Source organism: Zeus faber (assembly GCF_960531495.2).
Source record: "Zeus faber genome assembly, chromosome: 17".
Taxonomy (NCBI): domain Eukaryota; kingdom Metazoa; phylum Chordata; class Actinopteri; order Zeiformes; family Zeidae; genus Zeus; species Zeus faber.
The window spans coordinates 9757656-9776273 of NC_137204.1; the positions used below are offsets into that span (position 1 = coordinate 9757656).

At 43.2% G+C, this 18618-nt stretch overlaps 2 protein-coding genes across 2 annotated transcripts in view; both read right to left on the bottom strand.

The window, feature by feature from the left end:
* Window positions 1-13806, bottom strand: part of ttc28 (tetratricopeptide repeat domain 28) — a 67050-nt gene extending 53244 nt beyond the window's left edge. The window contains exons 1-2 of the mRNA XM_080017828.1: window positions 13719-13806; window positions 11825-12187 (exon numbers count right to left, since the gene is read on the bottom strand). Coding sequence (XP_079873954.1) covers window positions 11825-12187; window positions 13719-13748 — 393 coding nt within the window. The 5' untranslated portion in view covers window positions 13749-13806. The remainder of the gene's footprint in view (window positions 1-11824; window positions 12188-13718) is intronic.
* Window positions 13807-13989: 183 nt separating this feature from the next.
* pla2g3 (phospholipase A2 group III) overlaps window positions 13990-18618 on the bottom strand; it is a gene marked incomplete at both ends in the record, with an annotated part of 6127 nt that continues 1498 nt past the window's right edge. Inside the window, 5 exons of the mRNA XM_080018354.1 lie at window positions 13990-14114; window positions 16897-16958; window positions 17276-17386; window positions 18021-18150; window positions 18252-18583. Of these exons, the coding sequence (XP_079874480.1) occupies window positions 13990-14114; window positions 16897-16958; window positions 17276-17386; window positions 18021-18150; window positions 18252-18583 (760 nt within the window). The remainder of the gene's footprint in view (window positions 14115-16896; window positions 16959-17275; window positions 17387-18020; window positions 18151-18251; window positions 18584-18618) is intronic.

The following is an 18618-nucleotide window of genomic DNA, read 5'->3' on the forward strand; positions in this document are numbered from 1 at the left end:
CTGAGCGCGAAAGGGCAATCTGCAATGGATGAGAAAAATATATATATTTTTTGCTTTTATTGTTTTTATGTCAGGCTCCGCAGAAATATGACACAGAGCTTGGCCATTCTCTTGATCGTGATAATTATCCAATTAGAATGAAATCAAAGTTGTTTACAAGAAAATTAAGTATCATGAGTGATTGTTTTATTGGTGAGATGGCTGGACATTGGGGCAAGTGGTGACTGGTGAGCAATTATCCGCGTGGCCGCTTTAGCCGCGTCCAGTGCTTTTCTCCCCATCTGGACAAATCCTCCAGAAGAAGAAATAAATCATTTCATAAACCGTTTCCAGGTCATTAAGAAACGGACTTTCTCTCTTTCTTTCTTCCTTGGTTTGGTCCAGTTCGGTTCAGATACTGAAGGAACAACGCAGTGTGGAGCGCTCTCAGACACACCTGTTACCTGGGGTTTGGAGGGCCCGCAGCCACCACCTCGTCCTCCTCCTCCTCCTCCTCCTCCTCCTCTGGGAAGCAGAGACCCAGACCTGGGGGGTGGGATGGCTCCTTTCTCTGAGATAATTACACAATTTGGTCCTTGTTTTTTTTTTTTTTTTGCTCCTCCACTCTTTATCCTTTGTTGTGAGATTCCAGGGAGCGGGCCCCCAAAAATGGAAAAGAAAAGATACATTTAAAAAACGCCTAATTCAGCGATTGTTTTAAGCGAACCTCCACGCTGCCGCCCCGGTGAGCCCCGGTGTTCCGTCCCGGGGCGTGGTGCTTTCTGCGCGGCGTGTGCTGCTGCCAGAGCCTGGAACACCTGTAGAGTCTGGACGGAGCCTTTTCCAGAACACTGCGTCTGCTTGGGTTTTTTTCTTAACCGTTTTTTTTTTTTTTATTTCATAAGCATAAAGCTGTCCCTGCACCTGCTCAGCAGGACTGGTTATTCAGCCTTTGACCAATACGTGTGTGTTATTATGATCTGGTGGATTTGACGTGCCAGTTTGACTGGAAGCTCAAAGAAATGAAGGTGGGGTTTAATGGCTCTGTTTGGGTGGCATGGGGTGGGCATGGTTTGTGTGTGTGTGTTTGTGGGGGGATGATGATGTATGAGCTTCAGTGCCCAGGGGCTGGGGATAGTAATCCAGCCTTGGATGGAAGGGCTGGTATATCATTTAGAGGCGGAGAGATTAATCATGTATACTGAAAATATCAGTCTACAGTCTTCTGTAAAATCTGTGCAACTATTGCTCCCTGGTAGTAGCAAGGGATTCCTCTGCAGCATTGTAGTTCTCTGCCTGATGTTGTTAGGCATGTACTGTATCTGTTTCTGGGAGTGTATCGATGCATGCTCGTGCACAGCCTCATTTGAGGACGGGGTGTTTGCATAAATGTGTTTTTCGTAAGAGCAACCATTTATACGCTCTGGTTATTTACACGCCAATTACTGTCGCAAACAAGCCATGGAGCACGGGCCCGCCACGTCTCATAATCATGCTTTTTTTGTCCTGACAGCCAGAAAATCTTTAAAGAGGAGACTTTATGGGCGTCGTTCTTTCCCTTAGGATATAACTGGGGGAAAAGTAAATAAATGACAGAGAGACTGTTGAAAGTTTTTTCAAGTTGCAGGTTTTTAAAGAAGTTATCTATCAGTATATACTGTATACCAGTCCTAGCCCTCAGCTCTTTCACTGACTACTTTTCCATACAACTTTAATACTGTACTTTCTGCACGTCTTTAGCTGGCTAGACTTCTCTTCCCACGGAAAGCTGAGGCACCCAACTGTGAGTAAAGGCATCAGATCTTTGCCAAGACAGCAACTTTTTTTTACACTGTAGTGCATCTTAGTTTATCTTAGCATATATCTGTCTTATGTACAGTGTAAGCATGAGGACTTCTAGAAGTATTATTAGGGGTCCAGCCCGTAGTAAAATTCTCTGAATTTTGAAATCTAAAACTATCTGGAACACAACAATGGCAGAAGCTACAAACACAGTGCACGTCTTGTTTGAACTGGTATGTCACAAAAACCTTGTGTTTGAAGTTTCATCGTAGTGTTCCACATACGGAGCAGAAATGAATGAAAAACCAACCATATTTGATCTATATCACAGACGCGGACCAACACATTTCAGCGGAAATATGTCCAACCTGGCTAAAAATATCTGGAACGCAACAATGACATAAGCTACAAACACAGGTTAAGGTGTCGTTTAAACCGGTATGTCACAAGCAACTCCTGGTTTAAATTGAATCCAAATCAATCCATCGATATGCATGTCCATGAGGAACAGCGCATCGGGGCGCCTGTGATCTGTGTTCCGCTGTGGGCTTCCTTATCGAACCGCAACTAAAACAACGTACGTAACGGGGACACTTCCTCACTCCCTCTCTCGCAAAAAAGTCACGATTACAAGAGATGTGGACCCAAGTCATTGTGACTTGGACTCCAGACGACTCCAGTCACTGCGATAACTTGCGACTTGACTTGACAGAAAATAAATGACTTGAGACAGTTTGAGTGCATTGCTGCCTCCAGCTATATTTATTACAGGTACTCCTCACTTAACGACCTACCTGGTAAACCGCCGTTCGGACTTAGGACCAGCTCTCTGACCAGTCTGTATTGTATGCTGCGTACAATACCACGGCGTCTCAGCGTCAAGCATCTCATCGCACACCACCCTTTATATACTATATACACTATATACACTATATATACTATATACACTGTATACATCTAATCTCATCACTGTCCTCAGTCTCAGTCTTGTTTCCGCAGTCTGTCAGTATTCACTACACTAGCGTTCACAATGGCCACGCCCCCCTGACCGTGAAATAAGACGGGTCCTCGCTTATCGACCAATTCGCTTAACGACCGACCGAACTCCGTCGTTAAGTGAGGAGTACCTTTATTATTATTAGGGGTCCCGCCCGCAGGACTCCTGTGTGCATCGCTGGTACGCCAAGTTCCTAAAACTTTGTGACATCATCATCCAATCCGTTATACATTATGTGCAGGTGGTGGCTCCGGACACCCATTTGCATCATGCGGGGTGCGGGGTGTACACTCCATCGCGCTCTAGTGGTTACAAACTGTGCGTGTGTGAAGATGTCTGTGGGGCTTTTCGGTGGTATTTTATCTCTTTGGCTCTTTTTGTTAATAAAGGCATTCTGTTGGTGTGTCCTTACTTTGCAGGATTCAAAGGAGCCGTAACATACAAACTGCAGGAGTCCTGATGCGTTTCATGGACTCGGAACCCATCTGAAAACTAGGACCCAGAAAACGATAAATAATCACAGAAGGGCGTCACCGCGTCATTAAATCCCTCCATCATTGTTGCCCCACAAGGCATCAAATGGTCCCGTTTCCGTCACTACGTCATCATTGCCCCACATGGCACTAAACCGTCACCTGTCCGTCACTGAGAATGCAGCTCTATTTCCACAGACAACATTGAGAGTTATTACAATAGAGAGGTTCTGGTTTACAGGCAAACATAGACGGTTGTTTTAAAGAAAGGAGGGTTGTGCCGTGTGGACCGCACGGTGGTTACTCCGCGAGACGAGCAACCAGGAGACGACAGACCAGGGGAGCTGATGCGGCATTCAATGTAAACTCAGAAAATCGTGCTGCGTTTCAGAGAACCTGGAAAACTTGGGAACTTCCACACAGAGTGGTTTACTTCCACAGACACAGTGAGGCAGGACTCTGTGGACTACAGGTAATAGAAGCCACCTTCTAACTATTAGGATAAAGACGCAACAAGTGTATTGGCTTGTAGCAGTAATTCTGTGTGGACTCATTACATCAGCTGATGCTGTGTTCAAGGGAAACACGGAAAATTGTAACTCCTTTTAGTAGTAATGCTGATACAAAGACGAGTGACAGCACGAACTGATGCTACGTTCCATGGGTAAAATTTGTAATTGGTGTCGATATTGGACCCGAGTATTGCTTCCTGCAGCTATATTTATTATTCTCCTTGTCACTTTTCGGGCTAAAAGTGTCTGGACCAGGACCACCGCTGCAGCTATGGACACGGTTGAGGTGTCGTTAGAACCGGGACGTCGCAGACGTCCAAATCCACATACAGAGAAGAAATTTGTGAAAAACCGACAGCATTTGACCGTAAGTTGACCGGAACGTTCGCGCTTCACCAACACAACAGTGCGTTTGTGGAGTAAGATGCTTGATGACATCATCATCCAATTCCTTATAAATGTGCCGGTTGTGGTTTCAGAACGGCCATTCCCGTCGTGCGTGGTGTAGAGTCCATCGCTCTGTAATGGTTAGAAGTTACAAACTTTGTTGTTGTGACGGTAAGGTGTGTGTGTGTGTGTGTGTGTGTGTGTGTCAGTCAAATCAGTTTGGACGATCCAAATCACGTATGTAGGTATAGAACTAAGCCCCACCCCCTACCTCGTGGACAGGGTGCGCTTGTAAACACAAGTGGACACACATGAAGCGGAGACAGAGTCGCAGCGTCAAGAACTCTGAGGGGAAACTGAAAGGTGATGTGTCGTTGAGACATATACATCCATAGTTTGGCGTTTTTTGGGATATTTAAGTTCCGACCCAAAGCAAACGGGAAATATCCATTGCGTAAAATATGCCGACCGGACGTCCCAATGAATTGTATTTTAGTAAAATGTTAATTAAAATGGCTGCACTCCTTTCTTTTTGTTCACAAACGGAAATAATTTGATTTCAAGTAATAATATTTGTTTCGACTCATTTTTAATTTATTTATTTTTAAAATGGCGTGTACTAACGGGACTTATTTTATTTTCAATATTAAATTCAATATATTATACATCTATATGCCTTGATGATATCATTCTTTATATAGCCTGCTTATCAATTGGTTTTAAGCTCAATAAATACAGATAATATTTGACCTGAATCTTTCCCATTTGTCCGAGAAATTGAAATCTCCCACGACACGTGGACCAGCACCATGTGCCTTTGTAACATAGACTCAGGTACAAAAATCCAGCCTGAGAGGTCGGTCACACTGTTCTAAAAAAAAAAAACACTAAAGAAAAATACTGTGGGAAAAAACCTATAAAACACAGATTGAAAAAGGCGGGAATAACATTTAAAAATTAAATATTGAAATGATACCTTTGAAAAAAGTTTATACAGAGGAGAAGCCTTTTATTATAACTGTTGATTCCCCAGACGTATCTGCATTAAGAGGCTCATTTCATCAGGATGATTCACAGTCTGGCGACTCCAGGAATGAGCAGTGTTCAATCACGATCATTCTACCAAGATCAGTAGTTGGAAGTCGGAAATAATGAAACATCAAACTCCCAGAGGAGGAACTGATAACACGAACATCCACTAGTTTGACAAACAAACATGTCTGCATCAAGTTTTGGGGAAGTCGGGAAAGTTTCAACACTGACCATGAAGACCACACTTGCCAAGGTTGTAATAGATTCCAACTGAAGGACAAATGCAACTGCAACATTAATGGCGATCTAGAAGTTCCAAACGATGCAGTGCAACCTAACCTGGATGTTAGAGTAACTATTACAATGTCTGTCATGCAGCGTTACCTGGTAAAATACAACATGAGTGGAATGTAGAAGTTACCCATGATGCAGTGCAACCGAACCTGGATGTCACAGTAACTATTACAATGTCTGTCATGCAGCGTTACCTGGTAAAATACACAATGACCCACTGAATGACAGATACTTCAGCCATCCAGTTTCTTACAGGTGGCTACTCCCGTGTCACCTACACCAACAACAATATGGTGACTAATATTACGAATGTTGAAAAAATGGTAAAAACAGAACATTAAGGTGAATAATTGATTTATTTACCTTTGTGAAGATGGCCTAGTTTTTGTAATAAATATATAACAAATGTCAAGCTGTCTTTATAAAAAACAGCTTCCTGAAGATTGGCTTTTTGTATTAAATAATTACACATAACACATTTTTTATAAATACTGTATAAGTTGACAACTTCATTGACATTGTAAATTGCTTTTTTTTCCCCGAATTACTGAAAATTGCCATTTTTGGTAATACACAATTAGTACATGTCGTATGATCTTTATAAATGCTGTGACATTTAGTTTGATTGTTTTGTCCACGTCTTGGAAAACTGAAAATCTGACCTTTCTTGTCATCTTCTCTCCAAATTTCCCAATGCATCTGCTTTACATATAATAAAGGGTTTGACTTAAATGTGTTCAACTGGTCTAACATTTACAACTGGAGAATTTGACATTTTGTGATTAATGTCAGTATGAAAAGATGTGTTTTGCAGAACCTCGAGAGCTTGTAATAGCAGTAATGTCAAAGTGATTGACCTTTTGTCGGGGTGGTCACCGGTTATTTCACACTACGCACCATAAAGACGACTGTTATGGCTGGACAATTAAAAATGTGTCTGATACGACAAATTTGGTTCAGAATCAGGCTGAATTTGTGTAGTTTGATCCCGGACTAAGGAAAATTTGCTAAATGTTATATGTAAGTAACACAACTAAACTGGACCCTGTGTATTGCCGCCTGCAGCTATATTTATTATTATTATTATTATTATTATGATTAGAATATAGTTAAACTCAAAAACTAGCTTAACCTAGTTTTTGACAAACAAACTATCATCTTTGAAGAGCGAATAGTGTGTGTGTGTGTGTGTGTTGCAGAGCTGATGAGATAAATTAGTAAATGAGAAGTGTGAAAAGCATGAAAATGAAAAATAAAAAAGGATCCATCCAACAAGCCATGGTGGTGAACAAAATGACGGATCAAAACCCAACGCATGGATTACATCGCCCCAGTTAGGATTCCGGGAGGAGGTCTTATCGTTGTCAACAGTTCTGTGCGTCTTTGGCGTGTTCCGCGTCTTTGGCGTGTTCCGCGTGTGGCGTGGACGATGGAGTTGGAACGTCTCAAGAACTAATTAAAAGACAGCGACACCTCAATGCTGCCCTCTGGTGGCTGCTGGGATATTGACACACAGTCGTTTCAGTCTGGGATTGAATACAGATGTTAAGAATACCAAAACGAGAAAATAATAAACATACTACAGTCACACTTGAGGAGTTCTTTAGACATATTAGTTCACAAATTTATCTCATTGCTATATTATTATTATTGGTATATAATAATAATAATAATAATAATAATAATAATAATAATAATAATAATAATAATGATATTATTATTGTTATAAAGTCGGCGGAAGTCAGACAAATTATTATTATTATTGTTATTATTATTGTTATTATTATTATTATTATTATTATTATTAATAATAATAATAATAATAATAATAATAACAATAATAATAATAAAACGGTTACGATAATAAGAAGCCTATTGTTTTTCTTCAGATTTTCTTTTCTGTTTTTGTTTCAGACGTCTTGCCGTTCAAGATTGATCAATATCAATGTACATTTGGAGCAGAAATGACTGAAAAACTGTTGCAAATTTACTGGCACTTGTCAAACTTCAGCGCAGCCCGATATAAGTCCAAGCTTTCTCTCAGAAGTCATTCGCACCCAGCGACCCGCACGCCGTGGACTGCATAGCGGTTGCTACGCGTTGACAGACACCGCGTGCCGCTGCTGCGTTTAAAGAAAACTGTAACCCGTGCTGCGTTTCACAAAACCCCAAAAACTATAATCGGTCACAGAAGGCCCTTTCGCACTGCAGGAAGTTCTAAGAACCTCAGGAAGAACCGTCTCTTTCTTTTGTGTCCGCACTGCATGATCCAGGAACGATCGTAGTTGTTAAAATGCCGTTCTGGAGGGACATTCTTTGCTCCGACCCCAGGCCAGGCACTGAACAACACAAGTTCAAGTTCAAGAGATTATTTGTCACAAACATAAACATACAGGTCATACATATACAGTATGCAGTGAAATGTCATGACACCCGGTGATTCCGCACAATAAGCTCTATCAGCTCTAAGAATACTAAAATGTGCATAATCGACACGAGAGGAACATTCAGGTGCTGGTCAATGAAGCACAGGTAACCGCCATACACTTAAAAACACGTTTAAAACATTAACAACGACAGACAAAAATAAGACGCTTCATTGAAAATAAACAACATTACGAAAGTTGAACAAGTCGTAAAAACAGAAAATGAAAATGATTTATTTACCTTCCTGAAGATGGCCTTGTTTTTGTAATAAAACGATTACATATCAGGCGTCCTTTATAAATATTGTTTTACGTGGCAACCTTGGTTAAGTTGTAAGTTGTTGTGTTTTTTTATTTCATAATGTCATAATTTCTCCAAAATTACCAATCCGTTTTTTTTTGCAAATAAAATAAAAAACACCTTTGATTCAAATATGTTCGACTAGTCTTACATTTGAGATTGAAGAATCTGGAAATTTGGACTTGGGGTGCATAGGAAACTCTGTGTTTTATGGAAACTTCGTAAAATCCTGTGTATTGCTGTGTATTATTCCTTACATTTATTATTATTAATGGATTGATGGACAGCCATATTGATTTCTATTAAGTATATGTGTTCAACAGTGATAATGAAAAGAATAATTCATGAAATTATACAATTCAAGACACAAGCGCGCGCACACACACACACACACACACACACACACACGCACTTTACACACTCACACAAATAGAAGTCGTAGGAGGTCAACTTTTACAAACTGGACCAACTTTCACAATCGAGGCCAAGAAAAGGTTTCTGAGGCGACAAATCCCGTTCGGTCCTCACGTGGTCAGAAATAAACACCCGGATTACCCGTATAAACAACACCGAGCTAATCGCGCCTCAAATCGCAACCTAGATACCATTTCGCAAGTGGAGGAGTAATGAACCTGTTGGACCGGGGACCTTCAACTCGGCCCTGGCAACGTTTACAGAACCTCCAGCACCGGCTCCGGACCCGCAGCTCCATAAACACGTGTCGGTAATATATATATTTTTTTGTAGTGTGCGGTCGAAAAAAGTAGCTACTTAATGACAAGGGAGCGAAAAGGGGAAGCGCGCGGAGTTCCAGCCAACACCGAGACCTCCAGAATAAACAGGCCGAGCTGACTACCATCTGGTTGGCACTCACTTCAGAGGAGGCCAAAAAACATCCTCACGGTGCGGCACGGCGACTCTCGCTCCGGCTTAGAGCGACCGCTACGGAATATGAGGCCTGAGACGAGCGGGCGGAAGAAGGACCAGATATCTTTTTACTCCTTTCGCCCACGTGCCTGCCACATTCCTTCTATTTCGGGGGTAAATTAAAAAAAAAAAAGGAGAGCCACCTCTCCTTTTTTTTGGGGTGGGGGGGTTGTGTATTTGGGTGGGAACGCAAATCTGCGGTTGCGTCTGTGGAGGGGTTTCAACGAAGCAAAGTGTGAGGCACCGTGTCCTGTGTTAATGCACCTGTGTGTGTGTGTGTGTGTGGGGGGGGGGTTCTGCGTCTTTTTATGATCACCTAGCAACACCACAAGACATGCTGAACGAGGGGAGCGACAGTCGGGACATTCATACACAAACAGGAGTCTGTAGGAAGAGAAAAAGAGGCGCTCGCAGCACTTTCTCTGCTGTGACGTTGATTCATCTGAATGATAAATAAACAAAGAAAGATCAAACCAAATCATAATATTGTTTTCAAACAAGAAATATTTTCAAACATTTAGCCTACACTCAAAATATTTTGCCCAGTTGTTTGTCTCTGCGCTGTGTGTGTGTGTGTATATGTGTGTGTGTGTGTGTGTGTGTGTGTGTGTGTGTGTGTGTGTGTGTGTGTCTGTCTGTCTGCTTGGGTCCATTGATCCCATTGCAAACAGTGTGAGACTGAAAAGAAGAACGAAAAGAGGAAAACATAAAAAAAAAAAAAAGAGAGGGAGAGTGTGACCAACCGGGCAGAGATATAAAAGAGAGAACTCATGCAGAAGTAAAAAGAGCACTCAATGGGCTCTTTCTGATTGGGAGTTCATTAAACTTGACCTCCTCTCTGATCCCCGGCAAATGCAGCAGCGGCTCACTGCTATGACAACAGCACCTCACCGGGATGGAGCTAACATCAACACACACACACACACACACACACACACACACACACACGTTCTTATACTGCTATCAAAGTGGGGACTGAGTATAAATGCACCTGATAAGTGAGGGCCTGTTTTTGGTGCACTTTTAGAACAGAAAAGAGTCAGTTCAGAGACCGATACACACAAGTTTACACAGAGTAACACACACACACACACACACACACACACACACACACACCCACACACACACACACACATTCTTGTACTGGTATCAAAGCGAGGTCTGAGTTAATGCACCTGGTAACTGCGAACCCATGTTTCTGGTTCACTTCGATACCAAACAATAGTCAATTCAGAGACCAATCCGCACCAGTATACTAACAAACACACACACACACAGACACACACACACACACACACACACACACACACACACACACACACATAAATAAAGGAATGTCACCGATTTTTTTGTCTTTACCGGCTAAATGCACTCTATGACTTCAACAGAGTTTCAGAAACAAATGCAGGCAAGTGAGACACACACACACACACACACACACACACACACACACTTGCAAACATCAACACACAAACACACACACACACACATCCCAGAAAGCACTTCCGCCCATTCTTTTTCCACAGAGAGAGAGGAAGTGGAGTGGAGCTGGCCCGGCCCCAGATGTCCAGACGGAGGTTGCCTTCCAAAAGCCGGGGCCCCGCTCCCTCCCTGCCTCCCTGCTTCCTACAAACCAAACCCTTCAGAAACCAAACAGCCACTCTCAGCCCCAAGCAGCACCGAAGGACTTTTCAGTGTCTCCAATCCATCCCATCCACTCTGCTAATAAGGCCCGAAACCCAAAGCATTTCTTTTACACTCTCTTTCACAGCGTGAAGCTCCGCGATTTGGGGGTAATGCAAGCTGCTAAAAATAACAATGAACAACACAGGTAATCCATTGGTGCCAAAGCCTGAGCTGCATTAGGAGTGGAGGACATAAATTTGTTGCGAGAGGGGGAAAAAAGACTCTTTCTCCTCTCCCACAAGTTAACGCCCATCAGTAATTATTTTCAGATGGATCTATTCCTATCTGATCTGTGGAGCGAAACAAAGTAAATCTAACAGGCTGGCTAGGCCAGGTTATCATAACTGAGCCCGTTTTTTGACAGTCCTGTCAGAGCCGTTACACCACGTCGTGGCTACCACGGCGGGTTTTTTTTTTGTTTGTTTTTTTTCGCTTTTCTGTGGATCTAAAAACTAAGTGTTTCTACGGGAACAACGACTGCGCTTTGTTGAAATATTTAAGCACGGATTAAAGCCCTGGCGGGTTTGTTTGTAGGTGGAAGAAAGTAATTTTTTCACCTAAGTGTAATACAGCTTACACGCTAGAACAAGCAGAACAGATGTGCAAAGAGCTTTGAGCCGACGCATTACACTGCGGGGCCCTACGAGCAGGGACGGACGTAAGAGGAGGTCTCGCGCTCGCGCATTTGTCGCTTCGACTCGAATTGAGTTGCATATTTCCGTGAGACCGGCAGAGTTAAAAAAGACTAATGTCCGAGTTTGCAAAAAAACTGTTTACGTGTGCGAGGGCCACCGTTAAAAATATGGGACCCATCCTACGCCCCTGAACTGCCCTGGTGGTTTTGTGGTCACGAATAGTGACGTTTAGAGGATGTTTGTTTGTTCTTACCTGGATATTTTTTAACTATCCGTGGACTTGGTAGCTGAAAATAACCATAATTTGTTTACGGGCCCCGGGGAACCCTTCAGAACCCTTGGGACCCTTGGGGACCCCGATTGATTGCAAGGTTGTTGTGTTTCGTTTCTTACCTTGGGCCATTTGGGGTTGATCAGACGTGCTTTGAGGGCGTCGTCCAGGGCCGTGCTGTACTGGCCCAGCCTGAGGTAGGCGGCCGAGCGGTTGCTGTACAGGATGCAGTTTTGGGGGTCGGCGCTCAGGGCCTCCCCGTAGAGCCGCACGGCCAGGGCATACTCCCCCTCTTGGCAGGCCTGGTTACTGCGGCGTACCCGCTCCAGGAACTCCGCTTTGCTGAGGCCGGGGCCGCAGCTCGGCCGGAGCTCCCCCTCGCCTGCCGAGTGGACGGCGGGGACCGAGGAGGCGGAGGAGGAGGAGGAAGAAGAAGCAGGGAGGTTCACGGTCCTGCTGGTGGAGCGTGAACCAAACAGTGAAAACTGGAGAGTGGATGGGGGGCGGGGGTGGCGGGAAGAAGAAGAGGTTGCATTTGTCAGGGATTCACTCACTCAATAGTTTGAAGCATTACCTGATATATTATTATGCCTTCGAAACAAACGAGACCAAACTAGCCAGCAATCCGTCGTTAGACGACACACTCAAACAAATATGCTCCAGCACTGAACAGGGCTTTTTTTTTCTGTCTGTCGAAAATTAGTTCCATCACAAATAAAGAAATAAAATCGATATCATCATCAACTAAACAAACACACAATTACTGCACAGAGAAGAAGCCTGGGCTAATAATCGTTATTACATTGCTCGCAATTATGTCGGTTGTAGATCTGAAATAGGAGCTGTAAATAACAACAGTGATTGAAAACAAATGTTAAGTGTTTAATATCTGGTTCTCATTACGCCAATGTGATCACTACAATCAAGATTGTGAACTCTAAGAACAAAAGAGAAAAAGAACAGACAAACTGACACGACTTTAGACGAAATCCAAGAAGGGAGATTGCTTTGATTTCGGATTTGGTTTGTCAGGTGGTATTTCAAATCGCAAGGAGGCATTTCAAGGACAGTCTTAATCCAGGACACTTGGGTTCTCTCAACATTATTGTACTGTTTGTTTGTTTGTCCCGTGTGCTATTTGCTTGGACACCGCTTGGTGCACCCAGAAGGAATGTGAGCACCTGTAATTTTACGTCAGTACGCCTGTTTGAGTTGTTTGAGTCAGCTCTGTGTTGCTTCAACTCTGAAACGCTCCTTCCCCTCTCTGATTTGGTGTTTCCAAATTTGTCCGCTCACCAGCGCTGCTATACCAAGGCCATCATTTTCCTCCCTTTCTCTTTTCATCTCAGAGAGGGAGAGAGGGGGCGAGGGAGAGAGGGGGAGAGAGAGAGAGGGGGGGCGAGAGAGAGAGAGAGAGAGAGAGAAAGTGTGTGGAGAAAGTTTGAAAAAATATCAAATAAGGAAACCTTGGAAAGTATTGTCAGGTTTATTACCCTGGAATCAACACCCTCCCCCTACCTCTCTCTCTCTCTCTCTCTCTCTCTCTCTCTCACACACACACACGCACGCACGCACGTACAAATATACACACGCTGATTTATGCACGCATGTATTAATACATACGAAAAGCAGGAAAGATGGAAAAAAATATGATTGAAATATTGATATATACATGATTCAAAAAGGGACAAAATGCTAAATCCAGTGAGGTTGAGTGAAATGTATTATCTTATCTTTGGGAAGAAGGTGAAATATTTACAGTAGAAGATGATTCTGCTTCACTGTTCAAGATCAACATGAGGCCAAAACTGTCTCATAGACTGCAGTATATGGATCTAGGTAACTCTCCACTACAAGACTTAAGATAATCTTCAGTAACCTGTAGAGTGAAGATATTATGATTTTTTTTTTTTCTCAGTCCTTAAGTTTCCCCTCTACACGTACAGTATCACCTCGTACTCAAACCGCCTGTATTCCCCTTGACTGCACGCAGCAATAGTTCCGTCTCTTGCTTACCTTTTCCTTTCTGGATCGCTGCTTTTCCATCCTCTATCCACTAACTTCGCCACTTTTCATCCCCCCCTAAAATGGATTTCCAGACTGCAGGCGAAAAAAAAAAAAACATCCATCCGACCCCCCGCCCCTTCATCCCCGTCCTTCCGCACCGAGACAATGCGACGTTCGCTTCGGGAGACGCGGCGTCCGAAACGTCGCCCTCTTCCGTCGTCGACGCACACGGGCCGGACGCCGAGAAGTTAACGGCCGCTGGAGGTTCGCTCGGAAAGTGCTACTTGCGCCGCGGAACGCGCCGTGGCCTCGGTCCTCCTCCCAGCGGTTCCGTCCGGTGGCGGGAGGCGGGAGGCGGAGATCCGAAGCCCCGGAGCTGCGGCGCTTGCAGCCGGTCTTCAGTTACTGTGACATCACGGGGAGTTGGAGTTGGGTTACCTGACAGCTCGTGTTCACATGAAATACATTAAAAAAAAAAAAAAACGACAACTTAAAAACAAAAAATAGGATTGTTCTTTTTGAAGGAAATATCTGAACAAAAAAAGCAGTCTAACTATTTGTTCCCACATACAGTTTATTATCCAGACACGTTATGAGCCACAGCCTCTGCCCCTCTCATCTCTTTCCCATTTTACTTTGTTAGGGTTCCACTGCGACGCAGGGAGACCTGTTGCAACTGCTGGAATTCCAAATGTTATTATTATTATTATTATTATTATTATTATTATTATTATTATTATTATCGTCATCCCAGAATTATGTATTTATTTATTTGTTTGTTTGTTTGTTTCTTTATTTGTCTATTTGTTCGCGTATTTATTTATTTATGCATTTATCTATCGATGTATTTGTTCGTTTGTTCGTTCATTCATTTTCCTCCCGTATTTTGTCCAATAATTCATCCAGACATTTGGGAAACTTTTGTCCATTTCAACACACCTATAATCCGGGCCACGCGTGACCGGGACACAAACAATGGCACCGATGGGCACATAGGGAGCGCTATAACAAGCATTCCGAGTCAAAGGCTCATTGCTGCCACCGTGTTTGTCCTAGAAAAGTGAAACTTGACGCGCGTTATGCAGCTGGATATTATGAACATTTTTTTTAAATTGGGGCCCATGAGGTCCGCCATACATGTTTCCCGTCATTTTGATTTTTTTTTTTTTTTTTTTTACTTTCAGAAATCTTCTCAGGAACTGTAAATCCAGATGACACGGAATTTGCAGGGCAAGTCCACGGGATACGCATCAACATAGTTTGAGAAAAGCTAAGGGATGGGGGCAAAAATTGGCGAAATTATAAGGCACTCAAATAAAAAAAAAATGGCAAAAACATTCGATATGCTATAAAATTCTAACATGGTATTAAATCCACTGGAAACGTGTCGGTGAAGATGTCTACCGAGTGCTGTGGTGATGTCTCGATTTTATTTATCTCATCTTGTCTTTTTCTTTTGATATTTGAAGAAACGAGCTAATTTAATGGTTCTCGTGGGCGAAAACGCATGTCCGTGTGCGTGGGGCACAGAGGCTGAATTGCGGAAAGGAAAGAACCGCAAAGTAACGCATGGGTAACGGCGTCAGAAGCCCCTCGATGCAGACAAAATGGCGGACATCCGCAAGGGGCGCGTCCGCAGCTGACAGGAAATCACGTGACCCCGGGCAGCGGACGTAGTCGTGTCCGCGAACGTGTCCGCGAAATCCGCAACCGAAACGACTTGTCCCTCCGAGTCTCGTCCTTGCGCCGAAAGGCCGCGGATCGGTGCCGTTCGCGAACGAATCGCAGGACGGACCCAAGGGAAACGGCGGCAATAGTTCGGTTCTTTTAGGTCTTTCGCTTCTTCATCGAGCCGCGTCTTTAGTTCTTTTGGTCGGGGACGCTGTTTGTTTCAGATGGCGGGCTGCAAAGCCCGTTGCGCGGACAGTACGATCCCGCCTACGCGCGGCAACGTTGACACTGAAGTCAAGAGTCAAATCTTTGCCGGGTGAAAATGTTCACTGAGGCAGTTTTGTTCTTTTATTTCACATGGTTTGGATTAAAATGCCGTGTTGATTCAGAACGGGACGCAAGGTTTGATCGTCACGTGGGGGGACGGTGTGCAATCAAAATCATGACGCAGTAGTGGGTCCATTTGAAGTATGCCAGGGCAGACAGAAACATGATGGTAAGCATGTCGACCAAGTGGCCTTGCTGCCATGCAGCTATATTTAATATCTAATTTCCTTCTGTCTTAATCTCTTGTTCTTTACCTTGTAAAGCATCGTCCTGATATTGTATGTTATTTAAAATGACAAACCATTGCTGTCTGCAACTTTTGCTTTGTGTCATAACATTATTAGTTGTTTAGATAAAAACTATGTTGACAAGAAGATATACACACACACATCCATACATACATATATATATAAAATGTAAATATATATTTATATGTGTGTGTGTGTGTGTGTGTGGAGTAATTGATTAAAAAACGTGTTTTTGTAAATTATGTGTGTTTTGTTATGTATGTCATTGCTGCTGCAACACCGGAATTTCCCTTTGGGGATTAATAAAGAATCTTTATCTTATCTTATCCATCTTAAGATACAATAGGCACTCCCGAGGACATTTTATTTCAGTAAAAGTACAAATACCACGACACAGAATGCAGTGAAAGTGAAACTGGACCACATTGACATTTCTGCTTAACTTAATGAAACTGGACAGGCTTTAGCTCATCTGTTATTGTCACACACACACATACACATACACACACACACACACACACACACACTACAACACATGCATTACGTGCCGCTACGGCTGACACACACACACGCAGATTGAGCCCGTGAAATGTATTTTCTGCATTTTTCCCACCGAGGCTTGTCCTTCCTCCGGTGGGCAGCTTACAGTACAAGCGCCCGGGGACCAACCTCAACCACTGGTCAGACCATGTTTCTTGTAAACGTATACATTAATACGTACTTGTCACATCCTGGGGTCTGATATAACAGAATCAATTGACAGACGGACAGACGGACAGACACACACACACACACACACACAGTCTATGGGCTCCCAGGTCTGCGCAATCGGCGAGCAGTTATCCGATGACACAATTTATAAAGCCTGACAACTCTGTCCTTCCGTCTGGGCCTCCTGGCCTTCGATCTTAACGCCTGTAGCGGGCGCTGTTTCCCCACACCCCGGCCGTTTCTCCTCTCAGGCAGCAGGGGCATCGCTGCCTTCACCTCAACAGCTTTACAACTATTAAAGGAAAACACAGAGAGAGAGAGAGACATGGGGTTAGTATGGAGAGAAAGAGATAGACAGATAGATAGATAGATAGATAATGAGCAATGAACACAATATATACAACTGGATATTACAATAACCTAATGATAAACAGTAAGTGTAAACCTAAAGAGTAAAACAATTTTTTACTCGACTTCAAAAATTACCAATAAACAACAAAAAAATGTCAATATTCAACAAAGATAGGAAACATTTGAACATACAGGAACTTAAACAATAAGATAAACCTAACCACAGACCATGAAAACAATTTTGTGTGCCATACTGACATTGTGCCCACTCTGCAGTCCTGTTCCGAGAAGCAGGATTGAGACACGTATTCCAGCAGAACACGCTGTATGTGCATCAGTTCTCTCTGCATAGCCAAGTTTCCAAACAGTCTTGGAGAAAAGACAAAGATAAGCATCCATAATTAAATGTAACAAACACCGTGCATAAATAATCCAAATATATATAAACGCATATTTGAAGATATTTAAAGATATCCAATATTCTTCAAATAGGATAAGGCCTATTAACAAGATGGACCGCTGCACATTCATATTCACTGTCATTTTTGAATACCTGCAGAGGTACTTGAATGCGCTGTTTACATTATGTAATAGGATCCGTCACGTTTACACTGCAAGTGGACTAATCTTTCGTTACGAAACACCACATTGTGCTGCCATATCTAATGGCACACACTTTATTTAAACATTGAGACTAGGTGCACTATTAACCTGAGGCAACGCTTGAATTGTAACTTAAAAGTAGTTTGGGTATTCCTATAAAAATACACCTGTCATTGAATGGATATGTCATCCATTTCCAAGGTACCGTAAAAGCATAAACTGTGGTCATTTTTCTTATGTTTTATGGTCTTATCATTAGGATAACGGCACACACACAGGATGCATCGGCAGAAGTTCAATCATGCCTCCTCACAATTCATGACGTGCTGCTGGTAAAACAGTGTTTACGATAAATGATGAGATGTTGTAACATTCGGTTTTACATTGTTGTTCTTTTTACCTATTTGTACAGTTGCAGTGATAGAGGGTGCGGGTCTTTGGGTTGTGAAGGCCGTATTTCGTCTGTCCGGGAAGGATTTTGGAACTACACTCGTCCAAGTCCTTGTAGACGTCGCAGGACAGTTGCTGACCTAAGGAGGGCAAACCCGGGACATTTATCTCCACGGAGTTGTCATATTTGACATCCACTAGACAGTCGAGTGTTGGTTGAATGAGATGAGATAACGCATACTCGCATTGGTGGCGTCTTGCTGGAACCTGGTTGGGCCATTCCACAGTCTAGGCTTGTCTGTGTAAGTCAGTAGATTATCAATTCCCGTGGAGTTTGCATGGGCAGGAAAGGTGATATTGGAGTCAGGGATAGAACTCGGGGTTGCTAACGCTGCCTCTATGACAGAGACTTGTGGCGGAACTGATGTAACGTCCTCCTGGGTTTCTGAGAAATTCAGGGTTTGATTGTAGTTCATAGTGGTATTGATCCAGTCGTTCTCCTCTGGGCTGACGGATTCATAGGTGGTTGGGGGATGGACCACCGCGTACAAGGCCACCTCCGATACCTTACACCTGGCAGCAGCAGAAGTTGGAATATTTCAATTGAG